Source organism: Rhagoletis pomonella, unplaced genomic scaffold (genome assembly GCF_013731165.1).
Source record: "Rhagoletis pomonella isolate Grant_MI unplaced genomic scaffold, Rhpom_1.0 Rhpom_scaffold_00007, whole genome shotgun sequence".
Lineage (NCBI taxonomy): Eukaryota > Metazoa > Arthropoda > Insecta > Diptera > Tephritidae > Rhagoletis > Rhagoletis pomonella.
Genome location: NW_023458561.1, coordinates 18,053,083 through 18,074,096, shown reverse-complemented (window position 1 = coordinate 18,074,096; position 21,014 = coordinate 18,053,083). Strand labels below are relative to the sequence as shown.

General features: G+C 34.0%; 2 protein-coding genes across 3 annotated transcripts in view; both read right to left on the bottom strand.

The window, feature by feature from the left end:
- The window catches only part of LOC118742395, a 231,502-nt gene that overhangs the window by 102,957 nt on the left and 107,531 nt on the right, over positions 1–21,014 (bottom strand). Inside the window, exon 1 of one of the 2 annotated variants that reach the window (XM_036474444.1) lies at positions 18,827–18,894. The exons of the other annotated variant lie outside the window; for it this stretch is intronic. The gene's annotated coding sequence lies outside the window, so the exon portion shown is untranslated. Of the gene's footprint in view, positions 1–18,826; positions 18,895–21,014 lie in introns of those variants that run through there. 2 annotated transcript variants of the gene reach the window in all.
- The window catches only part of LOC118742394, a gene marked incomplete in the record, with an annotated part of 111,184 nt that continues 106,931 nt past the window's right edge, over positions 16,762–21,014 (bottom strand). Inside the window, 3 exon segments of the mRNA XM_036474443.1 lie at positions 16,762–18,877; positions 18,971–19,073; positions 20,553–21,014. Coding sequence (XP_036330336.1) covers positions 18,974–19,073; positions 20,553–21,014 — 562 coding nt within the window.

Below are 21,014 nucleotides of genomic sequence, written 5' to 3'. Positions count from 1 at the left end.
TTTTTTGTACTTTTTCAACTTTAATTTTCATGTTCACTCTTTAGCTTTGTTACACATGCTTTCCGGGCTGTTTCGGAAAGTAGAGCGTAAAAATAAGTACTACTCTCTTACAAGTGTCAAAAATGTGTCAACACGTGCCGAAACTGCCCACTGGAATCAACAAATCAACTCTAAACAAGGACTTTATGCGTATGTATCTTATATGACGAATAAAATTAGCAAATAACTACACTTTCTGAAACTTCTGTGTTATTTTCTATTTATGCGTTTTATAAAATTTGCATTAAGATTTAGGGCCAAATTCACAGTACAAAAATTTGTAGTTAGCTGCTGATTCTGAGTTAACTACGCACTGTGTATTAGGCCCCTAAACAAACAACAGCTGTTATGGCAATTTGAATTTGCACACTCGTGCCCAGAAAAAAGTCCGGGCTGTTTTGGGAACGAAGAAGAAGACATTTACGATCCAAAAGTGGAACATATTCGCTATCCAATACCCATTTTTCTAGCGTGAGGAGCGCTTTTTGGGCTGTTTTGGGCACCCGCGGGGTCGTGTGGAACAAACCTTTTATTACCGCTAAGCAATATTAGGTTCTTTCCCTAACAATCCGGACCGGATCCGGTAATTAGAGAATAAGCGAAAACTTTGCTTTCAAAAATGGAACGTAATCCAGAAGTACGGGAACGCAAACAACCACATTCCGTGCCCAGAATTTGAGAAACAGCTTATTCGCGTTGTTTTTGTTTTTGTCACTTAAATGCAAACTCTTGGAAATTGAATTTTTCTTTCACAAATTTGATTTAAAGAATATAAAGATTGAAAATACATTCACTATTCCTTAAAAGCACCAAGCAAATGCAGGCAACATGTAAACACAAAACAGCTGATATGCACTTTGACGCTTTATCCATTTTTACCCGGAGAAAAAGTTCAGGCTGTTTCGGACAGGAAGAAGAAGACACTTACGATCCAATACGTTCCAATTTTCGCTCTCTATTACCCATTTTGTTGAGTACGGGAATGATTTCTGGGCTATTTTGGGCACCCGCGATGCGTACGGGAAAGAACCTATTATGTGTATACATGTTTATAAGCTGTCAAAATTTTTACCTAGCCCCATTAGGTAGTTAAAATTCTGGCGTTCGGATTCACCACGAGAAATTAAAAATTTTTACTTTGATCCGTCAAAATTTGTTCTTTGCTATCAATTGGCACAGTTCCTATGTACACAAACCACGGTTGACAAAAAACCAACCACGAACGAACAGCAAATTTTATTGCAAAAAAAAAATTATTGAAATGCAAATTCATTTCTCATCTAACAACTAGTAATCACATTATTAACTTTTTATATGTATTTTATATGCAAATGTTACATTAAAATTAAGATTTTTAAAATCACTGTGTTTAAACCTCACACAAATTCAGAATATTATGAAAAAACTCCCAGTAGCGAAAATGGCCACTGGTGAAATCGTCACTAATGAGGGTTTATTGACATTGTCGCACTTTCTGTGAATCCTAAGCGACATATAGCTGACAATGACACTGGTGACAATGTCATGCAGGTGTACTCCTATCAAACAGACAATATTTTGCAGAGGTCATCAATGATCACTGCATGACAAAATCATGCAGAGGCCATGAACGACTTCCATATAAACGGAGCCCAAAGCCATTGAAGACTTAAAATGGCCGTACACTATTAACTGACATGACATTCGCTATGGGGTTTTATAGTTTACTTACATATGTATGTATTTAGATATATTTATACTACATTTATATATGTATGTATGTTCGAGACAAAAAAAAATTCAGTAGTCTTGGTTTTCAAGGAACGTCGTTTCGATAAAAAATAATTTAAAAACAAGTAATTTTTAGACAAAAAACAAAACCGACTTCAATTCTCATATAAAAATTTAAGACTATCGGTTATTTCTTCATGGTCCGATGATCGGATTTAAACCGAATTAGTATGGGACCACCTGTGAGGAACATTGGACAACTATGGAAATCGGTTAACGTGGTCCAAAGTTATGCGGGCACATACATAAAAAAAAATATTCCAAAGAATTGATAACCTTCTCTTTTTTGTGAAGTCGGTTAAAAACAACCAAATCAAAGAAAAAACTACCAAACAACCAAATTCGAATATATAAAAAAAAAACAATATTGGTTGGAAAGAACCAACAGTGGCATCCGTGAGACAAACGCTAAAATAGAATGTTGCGTCTCGTACATGCCCATATAGCTGGCGACAGTTGTGTTTACTTGTACTTAGAATATTAAAGTAATATACATTTTTGTAAAGCTAACAAACGACCCTTAATAGATTTGTCAGTTTAATTCCCCAACTCTTCTTTTTATTAAAAGTAGAGTGCGCTAAAGTCAGAACATTTTGGAGGTAAAACTGTTGAGCGGAAAAACTACTTTCACTGCGTTACAAAAAAAACGTCAAAAGTTCAGATTTTATTGTATTATTTTGAAACTTAATAGTTTTGTTTACTACTAGACGTGCAAAAAACATAAATAATTTTTGAGATGTTTTTATTGGAATTCCCAAAATTGCTAAAGTTTGGTTGAGTGAAATAAAAAAAATGTTAAGAGTAGCTATTTTTTTATTTACTATTTTGGTACGATTTGAAGTGCTTTAATAGAATCTGTGAAGAAGTTTTAGATTTTTTTGCCTGAACTGTAAAACTTATATGCATTTTTTAAGCCATATTTCTTAAGTTTCAGAGAAGTTACAAAGAGCTGAGTTTATGGTATTGCCAAAATTGCAAAAAATTAAGGTATTAAACTTTTTTTCAATACTATAGAAAATGAACCTAGATTTGATGTAGTGTAACTTTTTGTTAAATAGCGACAAAAAATACCAAAAAAATTGGAATTAATACCAGTTTTTTTATTATTTTTTAAAAACTTTGATAAAATTAAAAACATATATAAATAAAAAGTAGGTAAATTTCTATTTTTCATTTAGATACTTCGTTAAGAGACCTATCAACTATTTAGTAGGAAAAAATTTTGAATTTTCTGCCGGAAATTGGAAATTTAGTATTTTTTAATACATAAATTTTTTTTCAATTTTACAAAGACAAAAAATATTAACTAATATGTAGAAATCTCATGTCACAAAACAAAAAAAAAAATCAAAACGAAATTACGAGGATTGATAGAAGAATTCTTGTTGATAATTTTGACATATATTTAGGGCCGGTTACTCATTGTCTGATTAACACTACTTGCCGGTTAAACATCATTATCGACGTTTTCGACATCATGCATATAACATGTGATCGATAAAGCAGTCGTTGTATTTAACCGGAGCTTCTACCTCCGATTAGTGCTAATCAGACATTGAACAACCGGCCCTTAAACTTGTTAATAGGTTATAGGAAATTTAAAAAAAAACGGTTTTAAGAACTTTATTATTTATTATTATTTTATTCTACTGTGTTTGTCCGAAGAAGCCTTAGAAGCAATTCATAAAAATTGGGAATGTCCGATTTTCCCATACAAGAAAAAGGAAGAGAGATTTAATGGCTCATTAGTTATTAATGTCGGATCCGGAACTATCATCACTTAGATCTACAAAAAAAAATATGAAATTGAGATATACATTTTAGATTACATTTGAAATCTTATTTATTGAGCAAATTCAGAAAAAAAAAATGTATGATCCTTTTTAAAGAAAATATTAAATTATAAATTGTTTACAATAACTAAAATTCATAGTCATTTCCTGATACCAAATGAAACAAAATTTGTCAACAGTTAAAAAGTTTAAGTTTATAAGTTCTTATTAGTTTTTAGTACATTCCGATCACAAATGTATGTAGCTAAAATCTAGTTTTTGAGAAAAAGGAGAACAAAACGAAATTCGCCGCAGAGCTTAAAGACATAATTTTACAGACAGTTACCGATATTCGCTTTATTCTGTTTATAATTTTTGCAAAAATGAAACTTTTTAAATTAAGGATGTATGGGAGGTAGCCATGTCCATGCACTGATTTTTCCAAAACTTCGAATTTTTCTTAATTTACATTCTCTGACCCAGCATACCAAATTTAATTTTTCTGCGATAACTCCCCTAATTTTGCCGATTCACTGTATGGGGGCGAAACACTGTGTGCCGGGGTCAGGTATATAAATGTATGCGTATGTAGGTACATACTATCTGTGTTTAGCAATAAGCTTAATTTTTCGCATGAACGCAAACAAAATACAAAGTTGGCATTAAGTTTTGTAGCAGACTTATTGTTAAAATACTCTTTGTTGACTTTTGACTTTGTTTACGTACGAAATAATGTAATTGTTACACTTGTTCCAGTTATGTATAAAATATACATATTTTTGTCTAGTCTGTGAACTTCTTCATACCGTGGGATCTGTGTCGCACAAAAATCTGTGGTCGCAAGTGAATTACGCTAGGCGTAAAAAAAATAGTTGCGCGAGTATACATACATATGTACATACATATGCTACTAACGAAACTACAAATCAATATATATCTATCTATCTATACTATAATAAAACTGTAGATTGTTTGTCTGTTTGCCTGTTTGAACTCACTAATCTCCAGAACTACTAAATGGATTTTTATGGGGCTTTAACCGCTATATAGAGAGCGACCTCGGACGTAATCTAGGGTATAAAAAATGGGGGAAAAATGAGGGAGAGGCACCTCCAACAGGCGTGACATTTTTAATCAGCTATAACCACGGTGACCATATTTATGAGAGCCGAATACGGGACAAAAAATAATTTTACATATTCTCTCCACAACAGCTTACAGATCTTAAAGCCTCCTTCAATGAACCTAGATGTATTAGCCCTGAAAAAGTATCCTTTTAGTAATATTAAAAATTTGTGGGATAATTTTCTCGCGATTTTAACCCCGTAAAATTTGTTTAAAAAATTCGTTAAATTTTAGTATAATAAATTGCATTTTTAAGCTGCACGAAGGAAAATTAGCCAAAACTTACTAAAATGTCGTATCCTAATATCTATTTTAGTCACTGTATGTTATCCTCGATTCGAATCACAGGCATTCAGATTAGATAATAATAACTGTTTATGGAGAAAATTACGATCATATACCAAGATCACTTAAAACTCGTCCAAAGGCATGCCATTTTAATGAGGTGTTAAGTGGTCGAAACACCGAATACGGGACAAATACAAGACATTAAAAGAAATACAGAACATTTGGCGTCCCGTATAAAATAAATAAATTACCAGGACAATGGGTCAAAAAGAGGACTGTCCCGTTTAATACAGGACGGATGGTCACCGTAGCTATAACTTCGAAACCGTAAGTCACATGACTTTGAAGTTTGGTGTCATGGTAGATGCAGAGGCGTAACTATAGGGTGGCATTGCTGGCAAAATGCCACGGGCCCCCAATCCGAGAGGGCCCCGGCCCAAGAGACCGCGAGCTCAGAAATAATCTAACATTTTTAACAACACTAAGAACTTAATATATATATACATATTTTTTTTGTATATATTTTTTTTTACTTACTTAAAATCAATTAAAGTGAGACACAGTTAAGACAATATGGTCACCATTTTGGTCGTTAACGTTACAGTCGCGCGTACGTATGTTAATAAATAAAAATAAAAATATTCTTGAAAGTTTTGTAGCTCACCCATTTCTAATATAATAAAAACCAAGCTTCAAGTGGCTGAAAATTAGTTAACACCTAATTCCTTACAAAAAACCGTTCAAACCCCGATTTCTCACGTAAACTGAAATTCCCCACAATGGTCCTTTCCCCAATTCCCCATGCAAACTTAAATTCCCCGCAATCGGCGTAGCTTTTGAGCAGGCCTGGGCGACTCCGACTGCGCAGTTCCCTCGGGGTAGCGTCGCGTGTTCGTATACACGAAGTGGAAGGCGAAAATGTAGTGTAATTTAGCGTATGGTATTTTAACCGATTCATTATGAATTGGTTATTAATTTTCGCTTAATTTTCACCTTCAACTTCGTGCATACGAACACGCGACGCTACCCCGAGGGTACTGCGTAGTCGGAGTCGCCCATGCCTGCTTTTGAGGTTTATTATGAGGATAAATGGAAAACCTTCGGTTTTTAACCGACTTCCAAAAAAAGGAGGATCTTTTGTTGTTTTAAAGATAAATGTCATTTTAAGTGGTCTTTAACGTTATATTTTTTGGAAGGCAGTTATATATAACGTCACACATACGCAAAATCTTGGCGAATCCTGCAAAGTTAAAAAATAAACTAAAGTATTTTAAAAATGATCAAGGTTCATTTTGGATAGAAGACGTTGATGAGAAATCTATAAAACGAAATATGTGGTGGTTGTTTTTGGGGAGTGTTGCTGGAATGACAGTCCTTGGCCAGATATAAATCTACAGGCTACATAACTTGGCTATTCTGTCTATTGAAAGTTCTTTGGCTCTATCTTTAAACATTGATGATGTTATAGAATATTTTGTGGAACAAAACGGAACGGAGAACGGAGAAAATAATTTTAGTAATAAATATGTTATCAAAATTAAATTGTTATTTTATTATAAATATGTACATATAAACCCATGCTCTTGAAAAAAAAATTTATTAGATATTTAATCAAAAAACACACATTATTGTTAAGTGGTTTATTAACTCTAGAGTACAGATGTTCGTCGATGCGACGACTACTACTTTCAGTTTACTAATTTTTTTCTTTACTAAGTGGTATGACTGCTGTGGAGTAGTGGTAAGCAGCTCGCGCTTCCACTCCGCAGGGCCTTGGTTAAAGCCCTGGTCAAAACAACATCGTAAAAAAGTTTTACGAATAAAATTTGTTCATTTTTACCTTATCTTGATCTCATTTGTGAAGAGCAACAGAAAATTTAGTCCTTTTTTCATACACTTAGTAATAGATTGGCGCTTACACATATGTTAGTGTTTGGCCGAGCTTCTGCTCCTATTTGTGGCGTGCGCCTTGATGTTGTCACACAAAGGGGAGGGAGCTACAGTTTTACGCCGACTCCGAACGGCGATTGTATTTTTATGAGAAGCTGTTTTTTATGGCAGAAATACAATCGCAGGTTTGCCATTGCCTGCCGAGGGACGACCGCTGTTAAGAAAAAACCCCTTTTTTTATATTTTTTGCGATGTTGCTTTGACCAGGGCTTGAACCCAGGCCGTGCGGAGTGCAAGCGCGCATTGCTTACCAGCCCACCAGAGCGGCCGCTTACATGTATAAAATACATAAAATAGAGGTATGTGTGAAATATATTGAATAAACAATATCTTTGAGTTTTTATGAATTTTATTATTAAGTTCAAACATCGAGTTTATAAGTTTAATATGTATAACATTTAGTTTCATTTTGTTTTTTAAACAACAGGGTCTTAACAAGATGCTTTAGATGCTTAGAGTAAAGTACAAATACTTTTGTAAAAGGGCGTGGCACATCCTATAAGAGTGAAATTTTTAATCAGCCATAACTTCGGAATCATACGTCACATGAATTTGTGATTCTCCTCTGAATTGTAAAATATACTTTTGCAAAAAATGGTGCCGGCAGATGGCGGCGGAGTCGAGATATTTCGAGAACCCGTCTTTATCGCATGACCTGGCTTTACGGCTATTAACTTAATGATAAGAAGTGTTTCTTCAAAATAAATGGATCCAAAACATATGTAGATGGCGCTGAAATAACGATATTTAGATGCCCCTCTACAAATTTACATTTTAGATGACTTAAAAAAGCCCCATTCTGTTAGTAAGCATACAGAGAAGCGCAAAATTCATTAAGCTCCACAGATATCCTAGGTACATCAACTGGTCATGGGTATATCAAGAAGAAGTGAGCTGAATTAGAAAGAACATGGTAGGGATATCAATGACCCCGTTTGAATGGGAAAACTCTTTCATCCTGTGGAACAGCAGGATTTTAGGAGAAGATAACGCACTCTCGGAAAACCTTACAATACTTGCAGATATCTTACAGGTGGAAATAAAAATCATAGCATCGAAGGATATTAGTACTAACCCAAATGTTATCTCAGCGCTATTATTCTTGGCCGATGAGTCCTTTCAACCTAAACCAATAATTTTTACATTACAAACCGTTTTGCATAGCAACACCATTTTAGTATTGGTCAACGCAAAAGTTCTTATAAGGCGTCGCGAAGCAAGCCAGGTATTTGCTAGTATGTACATACTAGGGATGCCAAAATATCAGGAAAATTGGGATCCCGGGATTTCGGGATATTTTTTAGGTAATAATTCATTTCTCAATTCGCCTTGGTAGAGAATTGTTACAGAAACGAGCTACTGGAATAACACTTCGGCAAAGGGAAGTACTCACCTGTAGAATAAGACAGTGGATTTTAGTGGAAGAGGATTTTAAAATTACACGGTGTCGAAGTAAAAAAAAAATTGCCAAAGACACAAACAACTTGGCTTATTGCGCGGATGTGGCTGAACTGTAAATTTATGAAATGTAACTATGTAACAGTTAAAATTTGTTTAATATTTGAATGCTCTTTAGGCTTATAAGCTGTATTTCTGCATAACCAGAACGAGATGCCTTCGGTCCCATTAGCGTACGCCACTGGTATGAAATAAACATAGGATTCAATTGAAAAAATTCTTCACTTGATAAACTATGCAATGCACAAGTGGCAGATCGTGACCTTAAAATTATAACAATACTGATGGTTATGCAAGGAGGCTACACAAAATACCCCTGTTATTTTTGTGAGTGAGATAGCCGTGCACCGCTTAAGTACGAATGAGATGAGTGGCCACAGCGAAATCCCTTTCGAATTGGCGAGAAAAATGTGCCGAAAATTTCCACTCGTGGCTCCCGAAAATATAATTTTGCCACCACTGCACTTAAAACTGGATTACATGAAGCAATTTGTTAAAAGGCTTAATGTAGACAGTGAATCGTTTCATCATATCAAATCTTCATTCCCGAGATTAAGCGAGGCTAAAATAAAAGAAGGTAATTCTGATATTATTTCTGAACGTTATTGCTCATGATTGATTCTTGTTAATTTAAAGACCTTTTTATTGGGCCTCAGATTTGTAAGCTAATGAAAGATACTGAATTTTCATCTAAACTATTCTTTGTGCACAAATTTTCTAGGCAACATAAGGCGTAGGATTACAAAGAGATCGTTAATGAATTTCTAAATGCATATTCTGCGAATGCATCAGGAGATGGAAGCTATAGAAAGAAGGTTTGTTGGAAAAAATATCATAAATATGCTCTCGGACCATTGCTGGTCTCTTAAACGAGAAACGGACGATAATTTATATAAAAGAAAAAGAGTTCATAAACAGTTTTAAGTAACTAAGTTGTACTTGTATTCCCATGAAAAAAAATAAATTTGTTTGAGTATTTAAATAAGGGAACAAGTTATATTAGCCGAACCTCAATGGATCTTTAAAACTTAGACCTTATTGAAAACGAAATTGATGGGAGACTGTAGCTATAAATTTACTGTATACACTGGTGAACAAAATGGTGGAAAAACCGTTACTCAACATCAACTCAACAGTTTCAACATCAGGGTTGTTGCGAATATTCGCATTCGCAACCGCAGAGCTTCCGCATTAATTTTAACATTCGTATTCGCTTTCGTATTCGCAAAAATCAATGCGGATCTTTTGCGAATGCGAATATTGAAGGGAACGAAAATTACAGTTTTTTTACGAGTTAAACTTGGTCAAATATTTTTATTCCGAAGTAAAAGTCCTTTCCGGATAATAAACAAATCGCTCATCCAAATTAAACAAGTGTGGTATGAAATGAAAGAGGACTTAAATAGCTTTAAAACTGAAAGCCACATATGGAAAAATATTTCAATAAAAAATGTTAATTAATAACTGTAGAACAAACCTTGGGTCAGGTATGTATTTATATGAGTTTCTTAAGTATTAGATTATAAAAAAAATATATAAATCAAGGTGGTAATCTTCGTTCGTTTTTTCTGTTTAAAAGCTATTTCAGTCCTCTTGCATATGACACCAAATTCGTTTAATTTGGATAAGCGGTTTCTTTATTATCCGGAAAGGACGTTTTTTTTCGAAATAAAAAATATTAGGCCAAAATTAACTCGTAAAAAATAACTGTTATTAGAATATTATGCAAGTGCACTGATAATACGTACATGTATCTGACCAGTCACAGAAGAAAGCATTAAAAATGAATTACAAAAACTAAAATCGAAAAACGGTGATGACGTGACAGGTTCTCCAAATTCCAAAACAACCAAAAGAATGAGAATGAAGAATTCTTTGGAAAACAACGGTATTTAAACAACGATCGTGCCATGATGCTAGATTGTGAAGATGAAAGTCAGCAGAATACATCCGACATTTGCGGCCCGACGAAATTCTTTATTAAGTAATTATTGCACCGCAATAAAAATAAATAAAATAACTGAAAATCCTCTCAATCGAAAAGAACTTACAATTTTTTCAAGTTTCAAGTTTTTCAAGTTTCTCGCCTAGAGCCCAGCCAGCAAGAAAACGTACATTTTACGAACATTATGTTTTACGAGGGATTCTCGTATCGCCAAAAAGTTAGAGAAAAGCTCGTAAACGATAAAACAAAAAAAATATAATAGAAAGAGGCTTGTAGTAATTTGTCAGCACAAGAAAAAATTTTAGTTTTGTTGACAATTTTTCTTCAACCACAATATTTTAAAAGTAAGTAGTTTGTTAAATATTCAATTTAAGAAAATTATTAAGTATGTGATTTATTGGCAGACTGGTGCAAACGAAAAGGACGATCTACCACAAATTAATTTAACGAGTTTTGCAATTCTTTCACAGGCTGCGCGGAGCAACACTAAAGGATTTAAACGTTTAATTCCCCTATAGCGCTATTGGTTTGGCAACGACTGCGGCAATAAGAAGTACGGATAATAAAATTATTTATTACCACTTTTTACTTAATTAAATTTTCCGATTTCCAATGGAGTTTAATCTTTCACTTTATTTTCTTAGGTGCTTTTCGTCAAAAATTTAACTCCGACAAAGAAGTTTTTATTTCCGTTTCATAAAAGCACTTCCAATATGCACACGACCGGCAAAAAAAATTTGGCAGCCTATCTGCAAAAAAGATAAAAAATAAATTCAGCTACTTTATAATATATATTAAACCCCTCTTATTTAATTGGTAATTTGTTAATAGATAGTTTGTTAATATTTATTTATCTGAAAATATCTTCACATATATGTACAGTGTCGGGAAAAAATATTGGCACAGAGAATTTTTCGCCATGAATGCAAAGTTTTTTATTCTGATTTCTTCTCTAAATGTTTTTTATAAAAATATAGTTAGTATGAAGTTCTACTTTCAAATCAGCTTTTTTAGAAAAATTCTAAGGATGCAGTTTTATAGCCCATTTAATTTTAGTATAATAAAGTGCACGCTTGAATAGCTAGAAAACCTCTTTGTTTTTTGGCAATTTTTTATACGCAGTTTCTTCTATACAAAAACAAAAAAAAATGTCGCACATAATTTGCTCGGAAGAAACTGCGTGAAAAAATTGCCAAAAATCAACGCGGTTTTCTAGCAACTTCAAGCTTGCACTATGTTATACTAAAATATAATGGGATATAAAACTGCATACTTAGAATTTTTCTCAAAAATCTATTTCTAAACTATAATTAAAAAAAAAAAATGTGCGAAAAGAAATTCAAGTAAAAAACTTTGCATACATTGCGAAAAATTCTCTGTGCCAATACTTTGATCCGGCACTATAAATATTTATTAATTATAATTTCATTCAATAAAAGAACTACAATAATTTGAATTAATTAATTGCCTTTATTTTTAGCATTCAAAAACAGTAGATAAAGCAGTGTAAAAAAACGCTTTTTTAACGTAAATTAATCGTTTACGAGACTCGTTTACAATTAAAAAACGGACGTAAAAATATTCGCATACGAATGCTTTTTCGATCCGTTTACGACTGTTCGTAAGCGATGCACAATTTAAAGCGAAAAAGTGCTCGAAAAAGAGTCGTAAACGGCTATCATAAACGATTTTTAATCCGGTTTTTCTTCGAGAAAATATCCAGTTACGAGCTTGTTTACGATGATTTTGCTGGCTGGGAGTGAGTAGTTATATAGCGGCGCAGGTTTGATTTACGACCCTTTATAAAGTTTTTATTAAATACAATGTTCCAATTTTTCAATTCAAGTATTAAAAAAAAAATTCAGTCTTATCATGAGTCTAATTTTTCCCGAACCGGTTCACTTTTCAATTTTGGTTTTCATGTATTTACTATGGGCGGAATACAAATTTTCGGGCTACACTCAGGATAAGGCAGATTTTTTAAAATTACTAACCTTTCCATTTTTTATTTACCTAAGTTACCTCATTTACCCACCTAAATTATTTCTTAAAAATACATGACATCCGCATACCTTTTTTACCTTTTAAACATCCGCATCCGCGGATGTCTAAAATTCCACATTCGCAACATCCCTACTCAACATAGACATTTTTTCCTAAAATTGAAATTTTTGGTATATTTTGTACAGTTTCTCTGAAATTTCTGTAAACAAAATAAGAAGTTTATACATCGCTAGAAGAAGAAATGTCCTCTTTTCAATGGCACCAAAATTGTTTTCATAGAATAACTAGAATTAAAGTTATGGGCCAATATATGCCTTCACCTATTGAAAAGGGGTTTTTGGCCCCTAACTCCAGATTGCGAGTGCGTATTGGAAATTCTGAGTATGCAGTTTTTGTATACTTGTCTAGACGTACAACTTGAGGTATGTCTCGTAAAAAGTGTTTTATCACTGTCACACAGTGTAATCGACTAATAGTCGTTTACCTACTACTAGCCGACACTCGCAATAGGGGTGTTTTGTGATCTAGCAGAACGTTCCCCAGACTTTGGGTCTTATTTGATCCTCCTTGAAAACGTTCCCGATACTTTCGTTCTCATTTCATTCTCATCCAAAGGCTTGGAGGGTAGTCAGTTTCTTCGTTTTTGCTTAAAACGCTTTTACTAAAAACGCTGGATTCCTCGTGAATGTCTTTCAAGAGCTCAATATGGTTATTGCAAGAAAAGGTCGGTAAATACCGCCCTGCACACAATGGTAAGGTGGTCAGAGGAACCCTTCACGCATGAAGATTATACAGTTGGGAATTTCTTCGATATCGAGAGGGCCTTCAACAATGCTACTCCAGGGGCAATAGTCAAGTATATTCATAATATGGGGGTTGAAACCAACCTAATAAAGCTTATCTACAGCTTACTTCGTGACAGAAGTGTCGCGGCGGAGTGGGGGAGCATCTGCACACAGTGGAGAGTCAATAGGAGCACTCCACTATGTGGAACTTTTGGTTAAGGAATGATTTCTATCAGTGTTGCCAAAAATGGGATATAAATATTATGTCAGATATTCAGGCAGCTTTAGAAGCCTTAGAGTCTTTCAAAACGGCATCAAGGCTTGTGAACTCTTGAACCACCTGGGAGCCCACAATAGCGTACCGCTGTGGAGGGTTCAGGGACATGAAGGGTTTGAAGGCTGACTGTCTTGCAAAGAGTGAAGCCCAAATGCGTTTGCATGGTTCCGAGCCTTATAACTTTTCATGAGGAACTCCGAAAGATACCTTGAACATAAAACTCTTACTGGCTACCTGACAGCACACTGCAAGTGAACGTACCGATTGTATTAAAGGGTCTTTCAGTAGAGACTGACAGTAGGTTTTGTGGGCCGGTGTAGGAAACCCCAGAGTATATTCTATGTTCCTATCCACGAAGCATGAATAGTAGATTGATGCACCTTGGAGAAGGATTGTCTTCTCCATCTAAAATTTTGAACATGACATCATCCAAAGTGCTGAGCTTTTTAAATAGCCTAAGGTTGGAGCGATTACAATTCAGATTTAGCACAATACATCTTCTTAGATCGCAACGAGGGTATCTCCGACGTAATAATAATAATATAGTCACTTGACACGAATAAAGACGCTCGGGTGTTTTGACGGCGAAAAATATGCGTGAAAAAAAATTGCGAAAAAAGACGCGTAAACATAGATTCAACATCATTCCGGAAAAACTTTTTGGGGAATTCGTATACTCGCAAACATAGTTGACCACGAAAATAAGTATTCTTCGTCTTTCTTCGCCGTCAAAGAGGCTAACGCGTCTTTCTTTGCCCTCGCCTATGTTAAAGAGTCCTTCTTCGCTGAAATTTTTTTACGCGTCTGTTTTCGCTGTCAACTTTTGAGCTCGCGTCTTAATTCGTATCTAATGACTATATGTATGTATGTACAGTAAAATGAATCGTTATACGCAGTTAATTTGTTTTTATTGTACTAGCTGTGTTTTAGTTTTACTAAATATTATGTTAGCTATGTTTTTAATAAATTTGACATTGAAAAAAAATATTAAAACTCAAAAAAATGTTTGGTAAGTTTTGGTAGGAAAAAAATGTCTGTGGCAAGGCAATTTCTATACACCCTTTTTGATCTGGCTCAAGGTTACCTGAATCATGTAACTAGGTGGACGATCAACGGTGGAAGCCTAACATTGAGGAAAGGGTAGGAAAGGACTCGGTTGCCTTGTTCTGCTGTACAATGGTGGGGTCTCTCGCCCAAATTATATTATATTATATTAATTATATATATATATATATATATATATATATATATATATATAAATTTTTTTTAACCAGTTAGCCTGACAACCAGGCAGATGGAAATGCCATATATGTATTTTAGTATTTTTCTTAATTCTAGGAAAATTGCGTTGTTTTCTGTAGACTGCTTTAACCATTATATGAGCCGTTCAGTGCAAAAATTGATTAACTCCATCAACAGAAAGTTGGGAGATGCGATAAAATCGAGCCGTAACCGCCAAAATAACTTCAGCGAATTATCAAGAAGAAAAAGGATGGAAAGTAATGTTCAACAACAAGTAATTTTTGAGGAAAAAATACCAGCGACTACATACAAAAATTTGGGATTACCGTTAATTTCTTTATGACACGATGAAATATGAAAAAAAAATATTATCCAACAAGTAAACAAAACTACTGTTTTTAAAATTTTTGATAAAAATAAATTCCCCAAAGAGCCCCATTTTAAATGACTGAAACGAATAGATGTAACATCAAAGGCAAATCACGAAAATTCGGGTTAAGACTACAGGGCACCCTTTCTTCTTTTATGTCTAGTAGTTTTTTTAAGATTGGTCCGAAAAAAATCATAATAAAGAAATAAACAAATGAAGGCATTTAAAGCACAGAAAACAAAAAAAGACAAAACTCTATTAAAATGACTATGTTGTAGAAGTGGGAACTTGTATGACTGCCCATTGATAACTCGGTTATATAGCTTAGGAAATAATATTTTTAATGACATTTTTATCAAAGTTGAAAAATATAAAATTTGACCAGATTTGTTACACAAATACTCCCACGACCACAGATAAAAATTATGTATTTTGAAACGAATTTCCGTCATCCCTTGTCAAATTTGGTTTGGAGACTAACCGGTTTCGGCGTTGTGCCGTCTCAGTGTCATTTTTCGTTCTCTCCAGACGGAAATTCGTTCCAAAATACATCATACACCCACCCTGTCGGAAACAATAACAACCAAAAAGGAAACAGATAAAAATATTGGCTACAATTTGTCATTTTGTTTGCCAGATATACGGTTTATCGGTTCACTTACACAACATTCGCATTAGCAAAAGCTCCGCATGCGAATGTTAAAATTAATGCGGAAGCTCCGCGGTTGCGAATGCGAATATTCGCAAGAACTCTGCTAAGTACATAGCAAAATGTACAAAACCATTTTTTTCGAAATCCGTAACTGGTATGAAAAAACCGATTTCATTTTTGAAATTATCGTGATGTAATCCTTTTAGGAGTAAAGTTTCAACAAACTCCGACCACTCCAATTTTTGTCCATTGTTTGTATGGAGTCGGTGCACAGTGCGGCGAAAGGAATTGGAACGTACTCTGAACGGGCCGAGGGCAGTCACGGCATTAGCACACCATATATATAGTTGACTCTATAATAAACACCGTACAAATCCTCACTTCTAACCTTGCCCAAAAACTATAAAAGTTCAGCGAATTTTCCCCAAAATTTTACACTTTTTTTAAAGAATTTTCGGAAAAGTTTTGCGCACTCAGTTTTATAGCTCATTCAATTTTAGTATAATAATATGGCTCTATAGGCCATATTGTAAATACATATCGTCAATGTTTTTGCAAAATCGCCCATCGCCCAATTGCAAAACCGCCTATCTTACGGCACTTAAATTTTACAGGAGAGCGAAAAGACGGTTTATTCTTTGAAGGCATTGCCTTGATAGGCGGTATTTTCCCTAGCTAATATTTTACAAAACTGTTGTTTTAATAACGATTTGTATGCATAAATCTCGATGCCTGGAATTCAGGGTTACCAAATCTCATTTTTGCCACAACGGCGATTTAGGCGGTTTTGCAACTGGTCGATGGGCGGTTTTTCAAAAGCATCGACGATATGTACATACATTTATTTTTCGTTTTGTTGAGATGAATAAAAAATTATTTGATAGAAAAGACTTAGTTTAGTATAAATCTTAAAACAGTAATTTAACAGTGAGAAAATGATAATTTTTATTGCAAGGCAATTTTTTTTGTCAAAAGGGACTTTTAAACCAGATTTTTTGTTCCACTAGTTATTATGTACACATTTTTGTTATCAATGGGAGACTGTACTTACTCAGTAAGAAATCGAAGCTTTAAAAACCTTTAATAAATTTAAGAATGTATTACTTTATTTTCTTTTTAAACATCCAATGTACAAGTAATACTCATTAGATACATACACATATGCCCTGTAGAGTATATACATATATATGTATGTATTTACGCAATTGATTAACACTATCTACGTAATTTAATTAATTTCTAACTCAACGTACATGCATTCAAATATTTTTAATATCATGCATGTTTAAAATCATACATATGTATTATAAATTTATTTCATAAATTAAAAATTAAGAATATCTTTCATTTAAAATTTATAGCCACTTAGCATTGTTGAACTTTTTGGCGAAAAGAATGTTGACTGGGCGGTGTGTCAAAAAAAACTTTGAAAGTATTAAAGGGTTTCCATTAAATAATACTTAATCTAAAATGCTGAAATACAATATTTGAAAATAGTCATCGAGATACTTGTTTTAGTTTTCTGATCTTCCAGCAATAGTGTTTTAACAGTGCGTACACCTAGCTCTAAAATATAATTGACGCAAAATTCTTAACACGAACTACCTTAAGTTTTGTCAGCGTCAGTGATGCCAACTAGGGGAGAATTCCCCCGATTTTGGTGGCATTTGAATTTATCGGGGGAATGACTTTAAATTTTGGGGAATTCAATATACAAACGATTTTGATTAGAACATTCCTATTGAGGATAAAATTGCATTTATAAATTACAAATTGCCTCGTGCAACCGTGTATCAAAGAAATTGCAACTGTGCATATCGACATTTTCCACGTTTTCGTTTTTCACACATTTCACACTATTTTCTCGTTTCGTTTTCGCCACCAGCCATCATATTAATTAGCTTTTTGTATTGTAAAAATGAAATGTCAAAAAAGCTGTCCTTATTACATGATATAAGCACAATTAATGATATTAATAAAAGATGAGCTTGGAGTGACTTAAATATGTAGTAAAATTCATTTTGGAGATTTTCATCAAGAATAGGGGAATTTTTTGTGGAATTTCGGGGAATTAGCCACAGAAGAGTTGGCATCTCTGGTCTGCGTTCCTCTTGTCACAAGAGTCTTGTGCGACGAGAATATTCGAATAAAGGTCCATGAAGGGGAGCGAAAAAGATTTTGATTGCTGGATTCCTCTGGCATTTTGCAAATATTTTACGATAAGCTAAGTAAGTCAAAAAGTTTAGCCCTAAATAAGAATATTAAAAGGGCGTATCTTAAAATATGCTGGGTTTTCATTTTGATGTTTTCATTTATGTACAGATACATTAATCATTCATTGCACGGTTGAATGTATTGATTTTCGACTGACTTAAGTTAGTTTTGGCTATCTATCCTACTTTAAAAGCAAAAAAAAACCTTTTATTTTCAGGATATTAAATAACTGTACTTCAAAACCATATTTCGATCAGAATTGTCAGTTTATTACTATAAAAAGTAAGTTAGCCAGCTGAATTCAAATCTTTTAAAATATATTACTGACTTCTAAGAATGGGTGCATTCCAAAACGTCAACCTCAATAGACCGTAATGCTAAATATGCGCAACCACGGATAGATGCTAGTTTTCAACCGGGTTCCGCAAGCTAGACTTTTTCTTCAAGTGCGGTTTAGAAATAAAAGAGACAGATGCCTTGTATTTTGACGTTTTGGAAAGCACCCAATATATTGAGTTCCAAAAAATATGACAGAATTTTAAAATGTTACCATTTACATGCAATAACAGGTTACAAGTTCTCTTATTCATTTACATAAAAAAATATATGTACTTCAATGTAATTTTTCGATTAAAAATTGTAATTTTCTCATCTGCCTAACGTCGATATATTATGAGTTTAGTGTACTAGGAATTTGGAATTGATAGCATTAAAATTTGCTATCAATACTCTTCAAATGCTTCTAGTTCTAATACATTTGTTGCTTTTTATGCTATAGTTAATGGGTTTCATAAATAAAAATTAATATTAATTCTAAATTTTTCGTAACACTGTTAACATCGGTATTTTCAATATTCGAGATTTTGCTCTAAATTGAGGCGGTCAATAGAAATAAATTCGTTAACGTTTTGTAATGTGCTCTGTATTTTGTTTACCTTTTTTGTATTCGATGATTTTTTTCTTTACGTGACCATTGACTTTCAATACTAATCGTAAATTTAAAGAATTCGAGAAGGTGAGAGTTTGGAATGATAAATTAGTAAAATAAGGAGTATTTTGAAAATTTGGCGAATTTAAACCTTCTATGAAGTATTTTCTAGTAACGCAGCAGCTGCTAGTTCTAGGCTCCAACCGGTTTTCTGTAACGCTTGTTCACACTGTGGACGATTTGCAAGCCCGAGTCTGAAAAATGAAATTTTGATTTAAAAAAACTACAACATATATTACAATATATCGCTATATAATAGGGTGTCCGATTATTCGACTTTTTCCTAAAACCGGTTTTCAAGTTATTCGAAAAAAGGCAATTTGGAAAAAGAACTGTTAATTTCTAAATACAGGAAAAAATGGATTTAGGGCCGGTTACTCAATGTCTGGTTAACATTAATCTATGGGTAAACATCGTTATCGACGTTATCGACTCCCTGTTATATGAATATTTTTAGTAACTATGATTTCTGCCCATTTGAACTTATACTCACCCCTATTGCAAGTGTCGACTAATAGTAGATAAACGGCTATTATTCGATTATCGCTTTTCCATGGTATTGTGAATGTCGATTTTTCGTTCAATAAGCGACTGTGAATAGTTTTTAGTCGCTCATCCTTCTTCAACTGTTTGTTTGTAGAAGGATGGTCGCCTATAATTTATTCACACTAACTTATTTAACGAGATAATGACGTTCACAATACCATGGAAAAGCGATAATCGAATAATAGTTGTTTCATCAATCAACCATTTCACATTTTTATCTAAAAATTGCTCTAATGCAATTAAACTCAAATTGTTCATTATTATCAATTATTAAGCAATCTCACTTTGCCAAAATTAAAACAAAACTTTTTGTATATCGGACCAAGAGTCTGTGTTTTTATTACTCCCGAACTTGAGCATTTTATTTCTTAAAAAGATGAATCATTATTAAAATCCCCCACAAACATTTTAAATTTGTTGAAACTTTCTTTTGTGAGAGAAATCATTTATTGGGATGTACAAATATTCCTAAAATTTCCGCGATAGTAGGCTTGAGCATTCACTATCTGGATTTATAGCATGCTATTCTAATGAACTGGTAGAGAGAAGTCAATAGAAAAACTAAGTATTGGATATGTGACAAATACGGGACATTAAAAGAAAGCAGAATATTTTGCGTCCCATATAAACTAAATAAATTGCAAGGACAATTGACTAAAAAAAGAGGGCTGTCCCATACAATACAGGACGGATGGTCATCGTACCTATAGAGACCAGGTAATTCTGGCTCAATTGCGGTTTGGATATTATATTGCTATACTTCCAGGCAAGATCCCGACGTACCCAATGTATGTCCGGCATGTGAAGGTTCACCTAGCCCAGTTTGCGACACTATTAAGAGAGATAATGTCTCAGAAAAATACTTCCTTTATCTTCGTACGGAAATTATGTAGTACCTTAGAATAAGGTACTTATTTATCTCGTTTCTTATCCTTTTTTATAAAATTTCTTTAGCAGAGTTTAATTTGAAAATTGGTAACTGTTTCTCCAAGAGCAGTAATCAAAAACACTTTTGGGGCATTTTTACGCTGTTACAATAGGTAAGACGTAATGCAAGAAAAGCTGCAGCTTTCGAATTATCTTGCTTTTTGTAAGCATGCACATAGGAAACTATTTTAGCTACACACCTAGTAAGTTGATCGATTTTGTAGTGTCGTATTGCAGCATTTGCATCGCCATTTGCGGCCCTCACTGCATTGCGTACATCAATTTCCAGAGCAGCGGAGCCCAAATCCTTGAGTATTTGTTGAATTTTTTCATTCTCCCGAGCGGATTCGGCTGCAATAGGTGCATACAAATTTCCACCACCATTATCCTGCTGCTGCTTTAGTTTCTCTAGACGGCGTTGTATTTGCTGTGTAGAGAGCTGTGGTGGGGCCAAAGGCGCCGGCCGATGTGGACGCAAATAGTCATCGATAGTCACCTCATCGTAAATCGCTGCAGGTGCTGCTGATGCGGTTGGTAATCTGTTTGTAAAAATTTCATTGCCAACGCTAATGGCATTCAAAGGTAATTGGCCGTAGTATGTTGAGGGTGTTGGAGCCACCGAATCATACATTTCGCGACCAACAATACTGCCATATAGAGAA